We start from the raw sequence: 22585 nt of genomic DNA, 5'->3' as shown, positions 1-22585 counted from the left end.
TCCTGGAAAATAGTGAAATTTATAAAATAATAACCAACCCCCAAAGATTTTGCAGGAAGGCAAGACAGGGGTATAAAAGGCCCCCTGAGTTTGTGGGGTTATTGTCAGGCTTGAATGTGTTCAGTGAACAACACGGCATTTCCTCTATGAAAATACATGACAACAATGAGCAGCTGGTGACTTTTTTGGTAATAAATTTGGTATGTGTGCACATGAGAATGTCTTGGGAATGTGTGTGTTGTTACAGAAAGTTGATATTTATACATATATACAATTCTGGACAAAACATGACGGGCTTGTTTGTTAATCATCTAGGAAAGCCATTACTATTAATTATTCATGATAAGGATGTTGAGGTGCTAATGACAACTACTTTGGTGGCCAGCTCCACCTTTAAACTGCATGGTTTGTGTGATACACTAACAGTTTTCGAGGAATGGCAATATCCACAATTACACATATACAAAAATAGCATACCATATCAATAACTACACACATTATATTTTGAAAGGTTCAATTTATTTTGCTTACAGTACTAGCAAAATTGGCATCTACAGTAGAATTGTATAACACCCACTTCAAAATACAGTTTTGGGGGGAAAATACAACGTAAAATTAAGTTATTTATGATCAGACATAGTGTATACATTGAGCATGAATTCTGCTTACATAATCACAACGATAGCCGTCACTACCTTGTTGTCTTTCTGTCTAAGATGCAACTCAAGTCTGACTTTGTAAAACAGGACACTCCATTGCTGAAGAATAGGGGTGATAACAGTCACAAATGCTGGCAGATAATTTTAAATTGAAGAATATTTTATGCTTATACTTTGATAATTGATCTCTTACAAGGAATGGCATCACAATTATCCCCATTATATTGAATTATCCTAGTACACTCTTTGGAAAAAAAAAATTCCAATCTGATGTTTTACCATCTAACAATGTGTGTATTTCTATAGACAGAAATTAGTGATACGCTGCCAAAGGCTTCAGAAAATGACCCATTTCACTGGTTGTCATAACACACATCCCATAATAGTAGAACAAACTTACTTCAAATTAGAGTACAGGGGTACACACATACCCTAGTTGTGAGAATTTTGCCCTGACTTAATATTGAGTCAGATAAAAATTATTTTACAGGTTGTTGAACTTAAAATGGGTTTGTGTTTCATGCTTCGACATTTTAATAGATGAATATTCTGCTGTGTACAGGACTATGTTCCATACACCCACCTAATAAATACACAAAAACAAACCAATGGGTGTTTATAATGAGTTACATTCAATTTAAAATTGCCCCTGACTGATTCTAGGCTGTGTCTAACTATATACCCTACAAAGTAAACACAGCAAGATTTCTTCCACTCTGGCTTCTACTACAGCTCAATAGCATATATTATTCCATACTGTATGTATAATTCAGTGTAATACATTGAATGGGTATAAATGAAATGACAGTTCTGTCCTCATTTCAAAACATGTCATGTTCACTCTGGTAAAACTGCAGGATATTAAACACTTAAATCAATGCATTGTGGGTAATGTCAGAGTAAGATTTTATCATGTCAGGGTGCTCTCATCGGTCTAATCCCCTTCAAAAGAAGGGAAAGCCATTGAGAGCAAAACAACATGACCTATGATACAATCTAACATCAGAGATATACCACACTGAATTTATTGAAACAAGTTGAACTTTTCCCTTTATAAAGTCACCATAATACACTACTAAAGAACTGTGTAACTTTTGATCTTGATTCTCTATTCACAATTTCAAGTTCATTAATTAATTAAAGCATTTCCTTTATGAAACTTCTACACCTGTCCACAAAACAAAACACACAAAGATATCCATATCGAAGTTTATTAAATAACACTGAAATAAATGCCACAAAGTAAAATAGGTGATGATGGCAGGGTGGACTATACAAGTAGCCCAGAGACTTTTCTTGGTCTCGCTGTCATTACTACATCTGTAATGTGTTGTGATATATCTATAAAGTATGTATAGAAACAACACGATAACAATGTTATTTTTTTTCAGCCTATAATGAGATGTTAGCACCCTAAAGTCATATGCAACACTGTGTCAACTTTTGTTGTTTCTTATTGCACTATAAAAGTTAAAGGTCAAACTACATGACTACGTTTTATTTTGCTATCATCTTGTGTAAGTATAAGTTTTTTTATATTACAGCACACTTTATATTCAAAACATCTTGTCTTACAACCATATTATCTGTACTATAGTAGTTGCTATGTGATGTCCATTTACAAAAACACATCAATGACTGCTTAAATCATACAATTTCTCATTTATGCTTTAGTTTAAACGCCAAAACACTGTACAATGCGCTCTTCAAAATCCTTTCTGATCTTCTTTTGGATGTTTAAAGTCAAGTTTTAACGTTAAGGACAATTTTCTCAAAACATTTCTGACAGATATTAGAAATTCATTATTAACACACATTGATGTGTTAATCTCACTACATTGGCTTTATCTAAGCCTTACCAGTATTTTTACATTTTTTGTTCAATTCTGTAGTTTTCACTTAGGTGAAAACAGTTGTAAATTATGGCCATTTTTGTTTTCAATTTTACTGGTAGTATAGATATACTGATTACAACAGAAAACACAGTACCACTGGCTGTTCCTGTCAAAATCAGTTACATGTTAGTCTTATTTTTCATAACAATTACTAAGGATAGAATTGGAGCATTTAAGCCCAAACATGTTTAGTGCCATATTCCAAGTACACAAAAAACTATCCATATTAAAAAGTTCAAGTGTTACTTATATAAGGCTCGTGTCAGATTGAGAAAGGGATTTGGGTAGGGAATACAGAGATAGAGAAGAGGTTGATCCTAAATGAATTAATGCTCTTATATAATCCTTATGGCTCAACTCATAGAGATAGTACTTAAATGCGAAACCCTGAGATTCAAACTTTGGGCAATGGCATTTTTATGAAAACTTTCCATTTAAATTCAGTCGCCATACTGTTTTCTGCGTAGGGGTCAAAGTGGAAGGATTTAAAGTGATCAGAATGGATTTTGAAGATAGCATTGCAAAATTATAGTCACACTGACAGTGTACAATCTATTTTTAACTGTACCTGTGACAGACAGACTTGATAAATGAAATCTTATAATTTGCATAGAACAGTCAGAATCTACCAACTTGATGGTTTTCTTTACACACCTACACAGGTATGAAATAATACATGGTAAAGTCATACAGTAAATGGATTTTTTGTCGATCACTCACCAAAACTGAATACAGATGTGACATGGCACAAATCGGATGGAACCAGACATAATGTTATTGTTATGCAAATATTATGTAAATCTTTTATGACCTTAACAAGGGGGGTCATCCATTATATTAATAGCACAATAGTGCACACCTGCATACAACATTAAGTATGATTTAGCATGTCTGGTTGACGTCATTGCTATTCCAGTCTGTTACGTGTTAGGTTAACATCCCAGGACACAGTACATAGTTTATGTGCATTTGGAAAGGTTGACTATATTGGTACAAAACACGTAGCATCACAGTAGTTATTCTATATGGTACACCATACTAAAGTACGTTGACATGCCTTGCGCTTGAAATGTCATTTTTTGCTTCAGACCAGTTTTATAAGCATATACCTATAATTCAGAATTATGAACAGTATGTATATTACAAGAAATTAAACAATTTTTTTTTTAGCATGCTTAAGGTTTAGTTGTCAGCATGATCACTGATTTATAACAAACTTAAAACAGCGGCATGTTAGAGGACTTTTCCCTTACTTTGATCATTTTATTTCTCATAGCTTTAGAAAAACAATCTCTTTAAAATTGATGTGTTGTAACTTTTCACCTTTCTGAATTTAGTACATAGGATATTGTATGGGTAGTAATACTTGTCTTTAGTTTGTTGATTATTTCTGTAATTCTGGTAGAATAAAAATAAATATGGATGAAGTTTAAGAAACTGCTGCCATATGTACATCACCAAAATACTGTACATAAACTATGAAGCACTGAAACCGTGTAGCACATTAAAGCTGCACTAGCTGCAAGTAGAACATTTTTAAAATTCTTTTGTTGGATATACAATTACTTGATCATAAAAATTGTACACCCTGAACAGTATTGAATCACCTGTGGATAAACGTATTTGTGTAGTTGTACACATAATATGGTACATTAAATTCAATCATATTGATTTTGTGTCCACACCCAAAAAACAGCGCCCTCAATGCAATCATGATTTCAACTTATCACTGTACTACTTATGGATATAATCAACCTCTAATCAACATGTACAATGTCTCATTATTGGTACTTTAACAATTTTCAGTGAATATATTGTTGGTTGTCTGATTGAAAAAATTATGTTCCAGTTACAGCTAGTACAGCCTTAAGTGTACATACTTTACTTTCACTTCTTAAAAATCAAATTACAAGTGATTAAGAAACATGTCACCAAAACTTTCTACATGTTTGAAACAGAAAAGGTAATATGTAAACAACAGACACTGTGTTTATTGTCAAAAGAGACTATATTCCATAGTACCATCAAACTATATATATTTCAACAAAGTGAATTCATAATATCCTCATCTGTTGAGATTTAGTTTCTATTTTGTTTTGCGAAAATGTAATTTACTTGAAAAACATAAACAGTTTCACTTCCCCCAGCAGAAATAGGCAGTTGATTTTGAATCATTAAAAGTGATGGCAATGAACAATGTTTTAGTTTCATGTGTTTCATTTATTGGATTTATATTAAACTTGCATGTTATATGAAGCCCCAAATGGTCCGAATCGTGTAAGTGTCACGTAGTTAAGTCTTCTTGTTTATTGTTATTTCGTATGCTTAAAGCTAGGTACATAATTCTGCAGATTTAGACAACTTTGCAAATGTTATCGCCACCTCTATCTATCAACTTTGAATTAATCTGGAACTCTGACAAATCATATTCCTATAATTTCAGTGAGATAGTAGAATTATACCTATATATGTATGATGATGTGAACACAGTAAAAGTTGCAGAAATATGTAGATGTAATTTAGCATTTAAATTAAAATAAACAAGAAATCATTTGACTATTATAAGCAATGTTGATATAGCCAAACAAATTCAAACTTTAGTATATCCTTGTAAGATGACTTGTGTCAATTAATTTACTGTGATTTCGCTCAATGACTGGTATGGTCTATTTCCATGAGAATCACAGTAAGACTATGACCCATAGGAAAACAGCATTCCATGGAACTGATTATTTATCATGTGATGTTGTAACCTTTTAAGACACAGAATAGTAAAATTTACTCTCTTTTTTCTTGTAATTCAAAGCTGCCCTGTGTTACCGTAAGGGGGTTTGCATTTTTTTGGAGCCTAAAAAATTACTGCATTCCACACGACAAAAACCTAATTAATATATATATATAACATTATACTATATTTTAAAGTTTACTAAATATGAAGGCAACGCACAGTAAGCACAATAGTCAGTTAAATTCACACAAACAGTTCCTGATAAAATTATTGCCATGAACTGTAAGTGGCCAATACTTGTAGCTGGTCACTCAAATCTGCATGTAGAGTTTTACATTAATACTACTTAAGTTCCTCAAAGAAAGTCACATTTCAACTGGACACTTTACAAGGAGCATACTTAGTTTAGTAGAAAATGATCTACTTCATTAGTTCTAAATTCCCCTCCCAACCCTCTCCTATAACCCCCCTTTCCCAATCCACAGTGTTCTTGGTGGTTTAGGTAAATATCTACATTATAGTCACAAATGATATGCCCTCCCTGTTGTAAAGAATGGTCTGGCCCATGCATGCATGCAACAAATCATGGCCCAAACTACAGTAAATAGAATTGGGGAGGCAGACTCCCACATTACCAAGACCATGGTAAACATTGGTTTGATGAATTCAGTATCTCATTTCTCTGCAGAAATCAAACGTTACACATTAACTGTCTCTAAGTATGTTTCTTAATATCGTCTATTCACCAAATCAATATACAGATCTGAAGTACTCTAATTTATAAATTTCCACACCGTGGGTTAACGATGGAAAATCTTTCTTCCTTCTCTGGTTTGATATCAGACCATCCTGTTGTTTTCCATCGCAGTAAATGCACTAGAAGAACTTCCTTGCTGGAATCTTGTAAAGTTTACATGTGCGCAACCAAACTTGGGCCAGCCAAATTGTTTAGGTTCCAATATTTTTTTTAAAGTATATATTTTATAATATAGTTTGTCTCTTAGTCTTAGAAGTGCTAGTGTTCACATCTGAAGTCCAATGGCAGTTATGGAGTATGGGTTGAATCATATGATACTAATAAAGCCGCATCTACAGGTTCCATACACGATGGGCATGTAAATGATCTCATTAACCAGTCATCTATGCAAGCTATATGATAAATATGCATACACGGTAGAATACGTATAGAGTCTCCATATACAAACTCTGACATACAGATGACACACCTGAAAGGTAAAAGAGATACAATATGTAAATGGACTCATCTATGCAAATACAGCAATATGTAAATAATCTCATTAGCCAGTAGTTTATGCAAATGTATATGTAACTGACCTAGTCATATATGCAAATATATAAATAAATTATGTAAATGATGAAATGGGAATACGAGATCCAAAGAAATGAGTTGAGTAACAGTTATGGCATTAACTATAATGACAATATTTACACAACACTTATATAAAACTATTGAGTTCACAGTCCCCAACATTTGAACTTAGTACTTCATATTCTGAATTTTTAAAAAATCAAATATGAAACAAGGTACTCATGTGCATGTGTGGACAACTGTTTCTGACATTTGTTGAAGGTTTGGTTGAGATTGGCCTTTATAGATGCAAGTCTGAAATACAGGTAGACATGCACAAACAGACAGACACAATGACCCATTAGCAGCACCCCTCCTCCCCCAACGCCATCTGTCGGGCTAATTAAGAAAATACACTATGGACTAAATCAGTGTAGCTGATTTGTTGTCGTGTCAATGCCTCTGAAGAGGGAAATACTTCAATGCACCAAGTGTTATTCTTGTAATTAGTTGCACTGTATTCTCTTAGCACTCATACTAAGAATTGTAGCAACTACTCTAAAAACATACGTCATTGATGGTAAATTTCAGACGTAATCAAGTCATACTTGTATCAGCAAATTCCTAATAGCTCCTTCACTTGCACTTATAAGGAATCATGAAATCACTACATTAGTGTAATACAGTACTGGGCTATGTTTTGACAGTCTAAATGCCAAACACATACATGTGTGTGTGTGTGTGTGTGTGTGTGTGTGTGTGTGTGTGTGTGTGTGTGTGTGTGTGTGTGTGTGTGTGTGTGTGATATAATTACATACACCCCAACATACATTTTTTAATAAAAATCTTTTATCATCAGAAAGCCTTATGTACAGGTGCAAAATACATACTCACATAGACAATAATATATATGTATGAATACTATCATGTATGTATGTTTGGCATATGTACATATGTATATGTGCATACACGCACAGATACATACATACATACATACATACATACATACATACATACATACATACATACATACATACATACATACATACACGCACAGATACATACATACATACATACATACATACATACATACATACATACATACATACATACATACATACATACATACATACATACATACATACATACACACATATACGCACCACACACACACACACACACACACACACACACACACACACACATATATATACACACACACATATGTTCAGGTGACACTTTTATCAGTTTGTTTATATCTGTGGAAGTTATAATATCACCAGCAGTCAAACTTGATTGTTATGACACTTAACATACTATCAGTAAACATCTGTAGTTATGGGATCCAGAGCTCCTGTGGTGTTGATATTTTGATAAGTTTCTAACACAAATTCCTTTGTATGTCTTTGCATGAACCTTGTCTCATTCCTGCTTACCACAAGGAAGCAAACGCATCGCTGTTTTTTCAAGGGTTGCAAGTTCGAGGTACATATAATACTTACTCTCTGTTTTTCTTGCTGCCATCATACATTCCTGTGGGTAAATGTTGTATAAGTCCTATTCTTTGAGCTATCCTAACCTGTTCTTCCTCTGTTAATTGATTTGCAGGTCGTCTTTGGTTTGGACTAGGGTAATATACTGGTGCCTCTTCCTGTGGATGAAAAATACACAAATAAAAGTTTACAAAACGTTAACAAACTCACTCTTTCATGAATATTAATAATAATTTACAACATAATATATATTGATAATTTATGACTCTTTAACGAATATATCAGACTCAAATTAGTTGTTTTATTGTTCTTTATGTATGACTGTGTCTTGCCATTGGTAAAAGCTAACAGAAACTAGAAAACAAGCAGTGCAGTATTTCCTATACACATATGATACAATATGTTTTGGGGAAACACTACAAATATCAAAATGTACAAATGGATTCAAAATTTACAGGGATATATATCTGTAATCTGACATATGGCATATATAATAAACTTATAAATCTGCAATATTAAAATTTACAAATCATTTGTGTGTCACATTTTATATAAATTTTAAAAGACCCAGGCTTTTCCACATCTATATATTTCCACTATGTCTGTTTCCAAGTTTTATAAAGGACACGGAACAGTTCATGAGAAATATTGATTTTTTTCCCCATTCAAGCTATTTTGAGATTTCTGTTCTCTTTGTTTTATATGTCTGTCAATGTCTAAAAATGAAAACTACTTTCTGTTAGCATCAGAGTCTGGTATTTTTTTTCCTTTCAAACAGATGGTGCTAAAGCTGTTACAATAGGCATCCACACATGAAATATGTATATAAATATATTCTCTGCAACCTCTTTGCACTATGCATCTAATCTAAGGATCATATATTGCAGATCCATGGATTTATGGGAAACCCTGAGATATTGATATATGTATGACTTTGTGTGTGTGTGTTTGTGTGTGTGTGTGTGTGTGTGTGTGTGTGAGTGAGTGTGTGTGTGTATATATATGTGTGTATATATATGTCTGTGTTTGTGTATGTATATATGTATGTGGGTATGTGTGTATGTACGTATGTGTATATGTGTGCATATGTACATATGTATGTATGTATGTATGTATGTATGTATGTATGTATGTATGTATGTATGTATGTGTGTGTGTATGTATGTGTGTGTGTGTATGTATGTATGTATGTATGAATGTATGTGTAATATCTATCTATAGATACATGGCCCTCATATTTATGTGTGTGTGACCACAATGTATACATACAATGAACATACATGTGGGTATTTGAATGCGGTGACGGGGGTATATAACTACGTAAATTTATGTCTATATAACATTACAGTTTAGACAAAACACTACATTGGGTAGCTGCAGACATATCACACATGTCACATATAAAGACAATAACATACAGATGATCAAACATTTTGGTTTGGGATAATTCATTCAATAACATCCTTGTTTACCAGATTTACACAAGATTACATATTATGTTTACAAATACATCAAAACTGTGACTCATATTAAACAGAGTCTGAATATTGGAAAGTAATTTCCAAGGATATTCACATTACTGTGCGTGGCGTGGGCTTCAAAGAATCCCTAGAATGTAGACAAAAACCATACAACTTACAAGAACAGGAAGTAATCTATACTCAATTTCAATGGAATTACTTCACTGTCTATAATCAGTATCTACCCACATCACTTTTTACATTGTAGTGTCATCCTTTAACATGTACAGTACTTATTTCAGAATGACCTCCAGACATATTTCCTGTTTGAAATCTGGTTTCAATATCATCGAATATAAATATGTATTCCAAGCACATAAACAAGTTGACCGCTTCAAAAAGATGATCAGTACTGTCATACCATCACAAATGGTGAGAGATGTCTAATATTTCAAACGATGAGTCACTTCTACAAGTTTAATATCTTTTAAATATTACATGTGGGAGGAACCATTTAGTGTGTGTATAGAATTTCAATGCATTTCCAAACAAAAAATGAAAGTAAAATATATTCACACATAAAGTTAAATCATTAGTTATAACAAGTAGGTAGAAATCCCTAGACAAGCATTCCCAACCAACCCAAATTATGGTAAACAAGATAATTAGATTTTATTCCCCAATATTTTTCGTTCACCCAAGAAAATACGAGTGACATTATAAGGAGCCATGAGTCTAGCGACTCGTAGTGACAACCCCTTAGGTCATGAGTACTTTCCGGCAGAAAAATATTGGAGAATATTACATAATTATACTAGTGGCAGTAATATAAAAGAAAAATCAGGGCAAATAATGGCAATTTTGAACGTTTTGACTCATATTTAGAACACAGCAGAACCAGTGATATAGACACGCATTGTTGTGACATAGATGCGCCTTGTCATGCCATAGAAAGACCTGAGTATACATTCTATATTTTTTTATTCAACTTGGTTCGTGCATGGTATAATCTATTGTGTATATTTTACTAGATCATTCCCCCCACCCCTATCTATTATAGTCTATTATAGGGGTTCCCAAACTTCATACAACTTTGCTCACACAATCAGACACATGTTATACACTTTAACATCACAGACAATTGTAGATTTACACAGTGATCATCTTCAATGTCTTGGTGCCTGAAGATTTAGTCACTGTTGGCTGATGACAGACAGACCATCACTCTATGCACTACATAATATATGTGTTTAAGACTTGTTACAAGTCATATACATGTAGCTAATCCCAACATAACAAATTCATGAATTATCACCAACATATTGTGTGTCTCTTTCACAAATCACTCGATTAAGTTTGGGTTTCTTTCTTTTGCTCTGTTGAAAGCTTAGAATGAAATCATCAGTCTTGCTTTAAGGAAATGCTGATTTATTTCCTCTGGTTCAAGTATATCTTGAATTGTTGTGAGGACTATTAAAACAGTATAGATTAACTTCATCATTGTATATACATACAATCACACACACACAGCCCAGAATGAAATTCTAGGCTATATCTTCAGCTGATATTTGACTACAATACTGATTTCATTCTAGGCTATATCTTCAGCTGATATTTGACTACACTACTGAATTTCATTCTAGGCTATATCTTCAGCTGATATTTGACTACAATACTGATTTCATTCTAGGCTATATCTTCAGCTGATATTTGACTTCAATACTGATTTCATTCTAGGCTATATCTTCAGCTGATATTTGACTACAATACTGATTTCATTCTAGGCTATATCTTCAGCTGATATTTGACTACAATACTGATTTCATTCTAGGCTATATCTTCAGCTGATATTTGACTTCACTACTGATTTCATTCTAGGCTATATATAATCTTCAGTTGATATTTGACGTCACTACTGAATTTCATTCTAGGCTATATCTTCAGCTGATATTTGACTTCACTACTGAATTTCATTCTAGGCTATATCTTCAGCTGATATTTGACTTCACTATACATATTCCTTCATAAATGTCAGTATGACAATCAGTTTAATGGTTTTATAACAGCTCTATGATTGTTTCCCATTATTGCATATACCATGGCTTGTTCATTAATTTCAAATCATGTACAATATTCAGAATCCTTTATTTCTGCATATAGTCCTACTTTAATATTTGTGCAAGTCTGTGACTCAATAAGTTACAAATGATTACTATCAGACCAACACTAGTATATAACACAATGTTGATGACACAATGGAAGCCAAGTTCAAACATTAACAGAAATATACCTGGTCATTCTATATCAGTTCTGTGGTACTCAAAATTATGACTCAAAAAACATTCAGAATCACCTTAATATTTCCCTCTTTTAATTTTGCTTGCGCTTGTAAAAATAATTATCAGCTCATTCTTCTCCAAAATTTCACTTCATTCATGGAAATACTAACAACATTGGGATTTTTGTCGCTGTTCATATTTGACTAGGTAAACATGACATCACCAATATTTATATATTGGTTGGCTGAACAAATAAAAAAATGGAGGAAGATAATTGTTCACTAAAGAGGACAGTATTGTTGAATTAGAAGATCAATAACAGCTTGCAGCTAAGATATAATTACCAATCCTACACTATGTAACTAACAGTAACATATGAGAATATAAAATTTATCTTTTAACATATTTTCACTCTTAACTTAAATTACAGATGAGGTACCTTTTATATATGTTTTAGTTTGGATAGGGTAAGTGAATGTTTATGAGTCACTGATGCCTTAATTAAAACACAGTTTAATCTTAAATGATGAATGTTGTCATTTTTTTACTACGTACAAATATTGATTATGTTACATATGTCATATAAATAGTCCACATAGCAGCATTTTATCTACTCCATGTGTGTACCCCATAGATGAAATGTGTGTTGGTCTGGCAGACATTTAAAAGTTCATATCATATCTTAATTTCATATAGAAATCATTCCAGTTTCTATACTCTAGGGAAATCAGTGCTATTTTCATAGAGATGACTCCGATTTATCATGTGTTCAGTACATTCATAGTTAGACTGAAGGATTCTCACTGTGTATGCTACATTCCTTTAATTACTCATTACTAATGGTTAACAGACACGCAAACGATATCAACTCAAACACTTTCACGCACAGTTTGCCATTTTCTACTGAAAGTGCATGTTAAGCACTTTTACGCACACTTTGTCAATTTTGGGACCCTTACATACCTGCTCTTTTCAGTCTCATCATGGTGTGGAATAAGCATGTGTCCTGGTTGTTATAGTTGTTGTTATTAGTTTGTGTTTGGAGAGGGAGTCAAACATAAACTAGTGAGAGGGGCATGTCCACACTATTTAATGGCTCAGTTTGGATAAAATTGAAATTTAGGTGTGCAAATGGCTGTCTAGCATAGCTATAGAAAGAGTTGGTCATGATGCCATGTAAATTGTAATGCAATATGACCCGGGACTGAAAAATGGACCTTTAAGCAACAAAACAAGAGTTGTTTTGTAAATATAAGATTTACATTTGTTCACAGATTCAAAATACTTTCTCATCATCATAAAAATATCAATTTTGACCATGTCCATTTCTTTCTTCTCACAGCTTCAAAGTTTTCCAGATGTTTACAACAAAGTTTCAGCATCAGATTTCTCCATCAATATTATTTGGAGTCTTTAATTTCTAAGTTTCTTATTATTTTCCCTTCAATTATTTGTGTGTCTTTTTATTCAAAATTTGACATGCACTAATAGTTTTTTCCTATCCTGCTGACAAAACATGCACATTATTTTTAATAGATTGCCAAACAGAGATGTATACGCATAATTTTTTGTAGCTTTTTGTAGGGGTATAAATTTGAATGATTTCGCTTTAATGCAAATGTAATTCACAAGTTCTCTTTTTACACTTTGGACCTCTCTCTCAGACTTATAGTTGTGTTTTACTATGTCCTGGTAGCCATACATGCATCAACTTGTTTTTGTCCAGTTGTGTTGTGATGTCCATGAAATTACACAATAAATAATACATTTTCGTAGTACATTTTGACACATACAATGAAATATGTTAGCTCTTATACACACACACACACACACACACACACACACACACACACACACACACACATATATATATACACACACACACACACACACACACACACACACACACACACAAACAAACAAGCAATGACTCATTAAATTTTTAATTGTTAAAAGTTGTGACGTCTGAGCTATTTTAGTGTAGTTTCCAATAAAACAAATGAACACAATATAACCATAAGGTCTCCAACGAAAGGATCAGATTACAGGTCACGAGTTATTCCGAGGTTACAGCTGTAATTCGTGATCTAAGTGAGATCGTGTTTCACAGCAACGACCATGGTTGAGTCAATGGTTCATTGTAACCATTCATTATATACTTTTATAGTATTTATAGTATTTATTGATTACACGTAACAAAACCCTGGGGATTTGTTAAAGGTACAAATAAAATAAAATTGGGAAAAAAAAAAATCATAATAATAACACTTATAGGCTTTTCAAAAGTAACATTACACATCATAATAAAGACTACAAAACAAAACAAAACAACAACAATAACTATTCAACGAGTTGAAACATAATATTAATGAAAAAATAATAATGAAGGGTATTTAGACATTTCAAATTATATATTATGAGTATTTTGTAGGTGGTGCTCCCTTTTTATATTACTAAGTTTGATATATTTTCCAAGTGCGATAATTAGAGTTTTGTTGCTCATTATTTCTTTAAATTGTTGTTCTTCTGTCAAGTTTCTGTAATTATTAATATGTTTAGCAGCTTCACTAAAGAGGTCATGCCTGAGTAAATTATACAGGGGACACTGTAATATAAAGTGTTTTTCATCTTCTACAAGGGTTGAGTTGCATATTTTACATAATCTGCTTTTAGCTGGTATTTTGTGATGACGGCCCTTTTCAATTTCAAGTTTGTGGTCACTTAGTCTGAATTTACAGATTATTGATCGCAATTCTGGGTTATTTAATTTTTCTAGATATGGTTCAAGCTTAAAATCTAATTTAATGAGTTTGTATGTTCTGAGTTTGCAGTTATTATTTCCATTTTCCTCTCTGTTATTTAAGCTGTTTTTCCACTGTGAGATGAAGCTTGCTTGTTGCTGATGTTCAATGTTGATTATTTGCTGTGTTTTTATTTTTTTACTGATTTCATTGACTTGTAATTGATTTATGTCACTATTAGGTAGGTACAAAGTTGTGGATTTGTACCAGGTTGTCTTTTTTTCTTTGTTGAAACTGAAAGCTTCTCGTAATATGTTGTTTTTTGTATTCATTACATGGACGAGATATTTTATCGCTTGTTTTTTCACAAATATATCTAATGGAAATCTTCCAAGTTCCCCATAAATCCCCATTTTAGTGGTTTTCTTTGATACTCCTAGTATAAACCGACAGAAGTTAACATTTACAGTTTCAATTGGTGAATCTTTGCAGCACTCATCACTCCATATGTCACACCCATATACAACTATTGGTCTTATTAGTTTATCAAATATATCTAGCATTAATTGTGGACTTAGATTTCTAAGATTGCCTAACTTTGACTTTAGTGAAAATAATGCTTTGATCCCTTTGTTTTTTAAATTCATCATTGCTTCTTTTGATTTTCCATTTGGAGAAATAATTAGACCTAAGTAGTTGAATTTTTTTACAATGTCTAGTTCTTCTCCCTCAAAGAAAAAAACACTTTTTTGTAACAGTCTGTTGTTTTTATTGAATATCATGATTTTTGTTTTCATAGTGTTAACTTTGAGTTTCCATTTCTGTGTGTACTTTGATAATTTGTCAAGGCAGTGTTGTAACCCTTGCTTCGATTTTGACAGAAGGACAATATCATCAGCGTAAAGTAGGCAACTGATTGCCTTGTTATTGATAGTTGGTGCGTCACAATGACTTGAATCAAAAATTCTTGGTAGGTCACTAATGAAAATATTAAATAGTGTAGGGCTAAGGTTACAGCCTTGTTTGACTCCTACAGATGATTTAAATTCTTGTGTTAAACCATTTTTGGTTTTCACTTTGTAAGTTGCATTTCTGTATATATGTTTAATCATTTTATACATGTTACCAAATATGTTATTAGAAAGCATTTTTTGGAAGAGGCCATCATGTGAGACGCTATCAAATGCCTTTTTCATATCTATGAAACAAGCATAAATTTTGTTGTCCTTTTGTTTTGTTTTTTGTTGTTCATTTTGATATAAATATTTATTGATAACTGTTTTTAAAATAAATAGATTGTCTGTAGTACGACAATTTTTTCTAAAACCAAACTGTTCTGATGGTAGAATGTTTTTGTTTTCTATGTATTCAGTTAGCCTGTTATTCAATATACTTGTGAATAATTTGCCAAGGCAACTAGATATAGCAATTCCTCGGTAGTTAGATGGAATTGATTTGGGTCCTGATTTGTGGATCGGAACAATAATGCTGGCATTCCACGATTTTGGAAATACGTTAGATTTATATACAATATTAAATAATTTATGGATTGGTTTTATTAACTGAAATTGTCCATATTTTATCATTTCATTGCAAATTTTGTCTTCTGCTGTAGCTTTATTGTTTTTTAAGTTTTTAACAGCTTGTTTTATTTCATTGGTTGATATTGGTTTATCAAGATCATGTTTTAATGTTGGGTTTAATCTTTGTTCTAAATCTATTACATCAGAATTATTATTTGTAAGGGGTTCAGAATTATTTAGATTTAGTAATTTTTTGAAGTAGTTGTACCACTCACAGGGTTCTATAAGATCACTACTTGTTTTATTGAAAGAGTCATCGTTCAAGTTGTTTAATTTTTTCCAAAATGCTGATGTGTCCCCTGTGTGGTTTTCAATCTCAGTTAGTTGTTTTATCTTAAATTCTTTTTTCTTTGTTTGGATTGTTTTTTTTAGTAATTTTTTTATTTTGAAGAACATTTCTCTAATCATTGGATTATTTGGTTCATTTTGGATTAATTTAGCTTGTTTTTTAAATTCTCGTCTTATGAGCCAGCATTCACCATCAAACCATTTTTTCTTTTTTCTTTTTGGCTTTTTAGTGTGTTTATTTAATTTGGGTGAGAATCTTCTGAGGCTATTCTCACAGACTTTGTTGATAAGGTTTTCAAATTCATTTTGTGCTGAGTCAGCATCGTCAAACTTTGTATTAAGAAATGTTTGTATATGCTGGGTGTGTGTCTCAAATTGAAGACATTCTTTAAAGTTTGTTTCAGCATGTTCATCCCAGATGTATTTTGATGGGAGAGGAGAAAGTTGATATTTGTTTGTTTTATGCTGGATTGCACTTGGTGAATTTTTTAGTCTTATTGACATCGATATAGAACAATGGTCTGAGATATGTGTTAAATTTTGAACTTTGAAATATTGAACTAATTCATACATTGGTTTGCAAACAATACCAAAATCAATTGTACTACAGCCTCTGGGTGAGAAATATGTATAGTTACCCGTGGAATCACCAATAGTACGGCCATTTAAAATTAGAAGATTACAGTCAATGCACATTTGAATAAGTTTTCTTCCTGATTTGTTGACGCAGTTGTTTCTATTAGAGTCCATGCTATTTCTTACAGTAAAGTTATCTTCTGTGTAATTACTTGGCAATGGTAAGTGTTGATTATTTTCCTCATTAATTAAGTCTTGCCTTGTACCTATACGTGAATTAAAGTCTCCTAAGAGGATAATATTGCCACGAGAAGATAATTTGATAACATCTGTTTCTAGATATTCAAACAAGTCACCATTTTGATAATAATGTGAATTTTCTGGAGGTATGTAAATACAACCTATGAAAAGATCATTTTCTGCAGACAGTAACTTTTTGTCAATCTTATACCAAATGAAATTATTTGAACAATCTGTTATTCTAGTAAGATATTTTTTATAAATTGATTTATACATTATAGCAACACCACCTCTGTTTTTGTTCTTGAATTTACCATCTGTTCTATTTAAACATATAAATTCATAAGAATCTAGACTGATTGGTAAATTAATAATACTGTCACTATTCAACCAAGTTTCTTGAAAGCAGACAAAATCATGACAGGAGACAAATTCTGAAAATACATCCTCCGATAATTTTTTGGTCAGGCCATTAATATTCCAGCTTCCTATCTTAAAATTATTAATATAATTTGTCTTCTTTTCTGTGTACATGATTTATGATTTTGATATAAAGTCTTATTCCTCACAACAATAATATTAGTTACAGAGAGAGAAAGAGAGTGCGAAAAAAACCCCCAAAAAACACTAATCAATTTGGATATGAAAAATAGAAAATACTAAATCATAAATGAGAAGATCTATATTGAGGGGGTAAAAAATTGAAATGAGTTACTATAACTACTTACTTTTTAAAAATAAGAAACAAAAAAAAAAAACACTTCGATCTAAAAGATTGAACTGCCTTATGTGATAAGTTGATCCCATCGATAACTAAGAAAAATTCTGTTACATGCTGTATGCCAAAAGTATTAATTTAGTACTATTATCTGGTTGACTATACATTGACAAACATACATGTATACATGTATACACTTCGATGTCCATGTACTTGTTATTTGTTTGTAACAATTACTAAGTGTTCTTATAAATCATTTACTAGTTTAACGTTGATAACGAACGAGATTATTGTCCGACACGATTCATGAAACTCAAAAATTGTGCTAGTTTGGAAAATAGGTCCGAGGGGTGAGAGTAAGCATCGTTGATGTGACTGTTGTGATAGCGATCGTTTGAGTTAAAGCGGGGCGATTTCCATTGACGACTTGCTGTGTCTTGAGTACGTCTGTTGAATCCATAAGCACGGCTGTTGTTGTGGTGGTGGTGGTGGTTGTATGTTCGCGATTCGGCATTGTTGTATTGGTTACTTGTCTTGTGTTCTTCTCGGCGTCTGTTGTTATATTTCTGGTTATTCTGATTTTCTTGTGTTGGAGTATAGCCATTCGTGGCTCTAATGGCATTCTTGATTGCTTGTACCATCTTTGCGGTTCCGCGTCCGTTCAGATGGACGCCGTCTCTGTCAAATAAATGTCGCGATGATAAGGAATTCAGGTTGTCATGAAAGACTCTGACGACAGTAGTACCTGTAGGAATTTTGAATTTCCCTGCCAAGAGCGTGTTGTATTCCTGTATCTTTTCATTCAGGATGAGATTGTCGTCATGTCGATGAATAATACCGGAAACGTATATTTGTGCATTCGGCATGTTTTCGTGAGTTGTAGCGATCAGCTGCTGTGTGTAATCTAGACATTCTCTAGGTGTTGCACCGTCATTCAGGTCATTTGTGCCAAGGTGAAAGATGACAGTGTCAACAGTTGACGACGTGATTCCTTTTACTTTTCTGCATGCTTCTTTTAGTGATGACGTTCTGTTAAAATCTTTACTGGTACGGGGAAACATTTTGTTTAGGTGGAAGTGTTTGGTGAGTGAATCTCCCACGACCAATTTCTTGCTTTCTGTTTGATAACGTAGGTTTGGTTCATCGGCTTTGCGTGGTGTGTAATGGTCGCGCCAAGATCGTCGATTTATTGATGTTGAATTTACAGATGGTTTGTCAGTATCGTGGTGGTTTGGTTTACTTGAATTGACATGCTCGTTTTCCTTGTTGCGTTCGTCTTTGTTACTGCATGTTTCGTAGCTTTGATTTGAAGTTGAACACGGCGAAGCTGACACTGTGTCGGGACATTCTGAGAAGTTGTCTGGAAATCTGTTTGAAGTTATGATTTCGTGTGTTTCTGTAGCTTGAGTTGTGCGTTTTGCCGTCTTCTTTGGTTCAATGAAGCAAGAGGAGACGTTAGCATGATAAAGTAGATCAGCGCATTCTTCGTATTTGTCATTAATGGCTCGGAGGTCATTGTTTATCTTTTCTGTTTTTCTGTTGTTTATAGTTTGATCTTCGGCCATCTTGGACAGGAAACTGATTTCAAATGTAGAGATTTTCTCTTGAAGCTCGCGTTTCATTTTGTTTTCCATTTCTTCGAGATGCTTTTCCACATTGAGGTCCATTTTCTTGAGGGCATCTTTTAATTGGATATCCAATGCCACCTTCTGAGCAATCGATTTGTCTTCTATTATTTGTAATAAACTTGCCATTGATTGCTGCAGTTGGTCAACTTCTTGCGATATGTCTTTGTTTTTTGTAGTGGCATCCTCGATCACGTCCTGTAACTTCAGCATTTTGTTACTGAGTACGGCGTTTTCTTCGTTATTAGTGTCCACCATCTCAGTGAATCTGTCTTCTAAGAGACTTATACTACTTTTGAGGTTTTGTGTCGAACTTTGGATGCGAGAGAAATGATTGGCAACGACAGCTTTGACTGATGAGGTACGATTACGTGGTGTTGATTTCAAAGCCTCTTGTAAAGTAGACTCGAAAGACTGCGACTGCGTCCTTGAATTTCGCGTGATTTCATCAATATCACTGGTTTCTATGTCAGAACCATTACGAATGTTAACTGTTGAAAGGTGTGGGTTAGTGTTTTCATTGTTGCATTCGGCTTCGACGTGTAGTTTGCCGTCGAGTTCGCCAATCGATTGGTCGTTCTGAACGTCGTTGTTGGTGGTGTTGACAACTGATCCCAAGAACTTTTCTGCTTCTTTTTTCGATTGGAAACCTTGGAATAGAGCACTAGGGAATCTGTCTACACTTTTGTGACATTCTTCCCAAGAATTGAAAATACCTGTTGCGCGTCCTCTTACTACTGCATAGAACTTGGCTTGTTTACCTTTTTGATTTCTTTGTTTCCTTTGTGAAGTGAGATGACGCTGCTCGTCTTCGTCGTAGAGAAAGTCTGGATCGCGTAATTCCTTGCGATTTCGTCTTTCCTCACCCATCATTTTGGATCAGTGGACTCCTAGTCGATTCACAAGCAAAGTTGTAGTACTGAGAGGTTGAATTTTCAAAGTTATCGATGGTAAAAAACTCTAAAGTTTAGAGAGCGATTTCACTGTGTGTTATCATTATGTAAGCGTCACGTGGTAGATACTAGTATCTGTTGTGACTGATAATCCACAAGAACCACATATCTCGATTCATTATAACAATTTCGTCACGTACGTAAAGTAGGATCAGGAAAATATGGTTGTGAATATGTGTAAGTGTTTGTTGGGGTGATTTGAAGAGCTCAATTCTATCTGTCCATGATCTTAGTTGTTTACCTCGATGACGTAAAACAATATATCTCAACAAAATACAAAACAAGGTCGACCAATGCGATAACCTTTGTAAACACAGACTTCAGTGCAGTGATGACGTAGGCTGTGTTGGTCACAAATTCGCCAGACCGCGCTCAGCAGAATAACACAGCATATTTTCCAAGTAGGGCCATGGGGGTCTCTTTTCTCGTTTCCGAAAAACGGTAGGACAAAGGGATATATAACATACATCTGGCGTTTCCACGAGACAAAGGTCAATAGACGAAACCATATCCGCTGACGAAAATGTAAACAATGGGTCTTCGTCACCCAGAGTTTACTAACAATGGACCTTGGTGAAACAATGCGTAGACTCATCACACATTTTTATATGGTTGAACTTGTATTGCTCAACTACATTTCTTTGTATACAATTGTAATGATTATAAACAATTTTCACATGATAAATGATCAAATTCTTCGATATGAAACTGTACCTTCCCGACAGCAGACAAAGAAATTCTTACCACAGCACAGGAAACCACATAACAGTCGACAGACGGTCGCAAAATAATAATCCATACATACCTGATAAGGCGGTGGAGGCCCTAAACTTTCTGCTCCTGGTGAACGATCTCCACCATTTAATAAAGATATATCGTCGGTAGTACTACTTCTTAGACAGTTCCCCATTTTCATCTACAAGGAAATTGGTCAGCGGTGGCACTAAAGAAAGGCATCCAGTCGGAATTTACCAAAGTGTAATGTCGGAATACGGAAGCAACTATATATTATGGCGTACCAGTACTATGACGAATGATAACAAGGACCGCTGTACTCAGATAAACAAACAATCCATCCGCCGCTCATAAAAAATACGGGCACATTTGGAATCTTTCAAGCTACATCTGTTTAAGAATAGATATTACCGATACACTTCATTGATAACAAGACTTGTATGCACTCAATCGACTCCGCCTATGACTGATTTCAAAGCAAGTAAATCTGGAGCTACTTTCTAGATCCATGCATGCGGATGACTTTTCCCAGTCGTACATGGTAACTTGAAAGAGTGACGTCATCGGATCACCTGTCCGTGTACATGGTAGTGGTGACACCCTCACGTAATCGTGTGTGAGAATTATTATTTGGTTAGATTTTCGAATTTCAATAAAAAATATAATATAATATGAACGGAAGCCTAGCTTGTTTCTCTACTCTCGAAGCTCCTCATTCATTTGAATAGATATGTTTCTGTACAAAACACATAAAAAATGTATAAGCTTACAAATTAGTATAAGTTTAAAATTTGTACTCGATTTTGTGTTATTAGTTTTAATGTCATCCATTTATATCGCTGCACTCGAGTTTCAATCCATAATGTTTGCATGTGTAGATGGAAATAATGCGTGTATATGTAAACTATCGATCTCCATGATTTTCGGGCCTTTTTCCTTGTATTTATAGGCCTATTACACAATGTTGATTGTATAAAAACAAAATGAAGTAAAACACAGTTAAAATGGCAATATGTTGTGAATTTTTTCACATATAGATGAAAGGGCATAGGGTATAGGACATATCAAAGTGTGGAGTATTAATAACTTAATCTCATTAATCTGCTCGCCATCGATTTCAGGATTTCCCCATCTGATTACTGTTCTATGTAATTCTGTTTTGTTTTTGTAAATAACGATATGTGGTAGCCTGTTTACCGTGCTGCCGTGACACGTTGGTCCATAATGCTGTAGTACAAAATAATGCCGTTATTAATTGGCTATTTACAAATATTTTTTTTAATTTTTAAATACCATCAGAGTC

The 22585-nt window shown here is 33.6% G+C and overlaps 1 protein-coding gene across 1 annotated transcript; it reads right to left on the bottom strand.

Moving 5' to 3' along the window:
• Nucleotides 1-517: 517 nt before the first annotated feature.
• Nucleotides 518-21596, bottom strand: LOC144436514 (RING finger protein 11-like). Its single transcript, XM_078125320.1, has 3 exons — nt 21353-21596; nt 8094-8242; nt 518-6508 (listed from the first exon to the last, which is right to left on the bottom strand). The coding sequence occupies exons 1-3, from the start codon at nt 21461-21463 to the stop codon at nt 6328-6330; spliced, it is 441 nt and encodes a 146-aa protein (XP_077981446.1). The 5' UTR covers nt 21464-21596; the 3' UTR covers nt 518-6327.
• Between the last annotated feature and the right edge of the window lie 989 nt (nt 21597-22585).

Source organism: Glandiceps talaboti, chromosome 6 (genome assembly GCF_964340395.1).
Source record: "Glandiceps talaboti chromosome 6, keGlaTala1.1, whole genome shotgun sequence".
Classification (NCBI taxonomy): domain Eukaryota; kingdom Metazoa; phylum Hemichordata; class Enteropneusta; family Spengelidae; genus Glandiceps; species Glandiceps talaboti.
The sequence above is the reverse complement of the archived record's forward strand: the minus strand, read 5'-3'. Positions and strand labels throughout refer to the sequence as shown.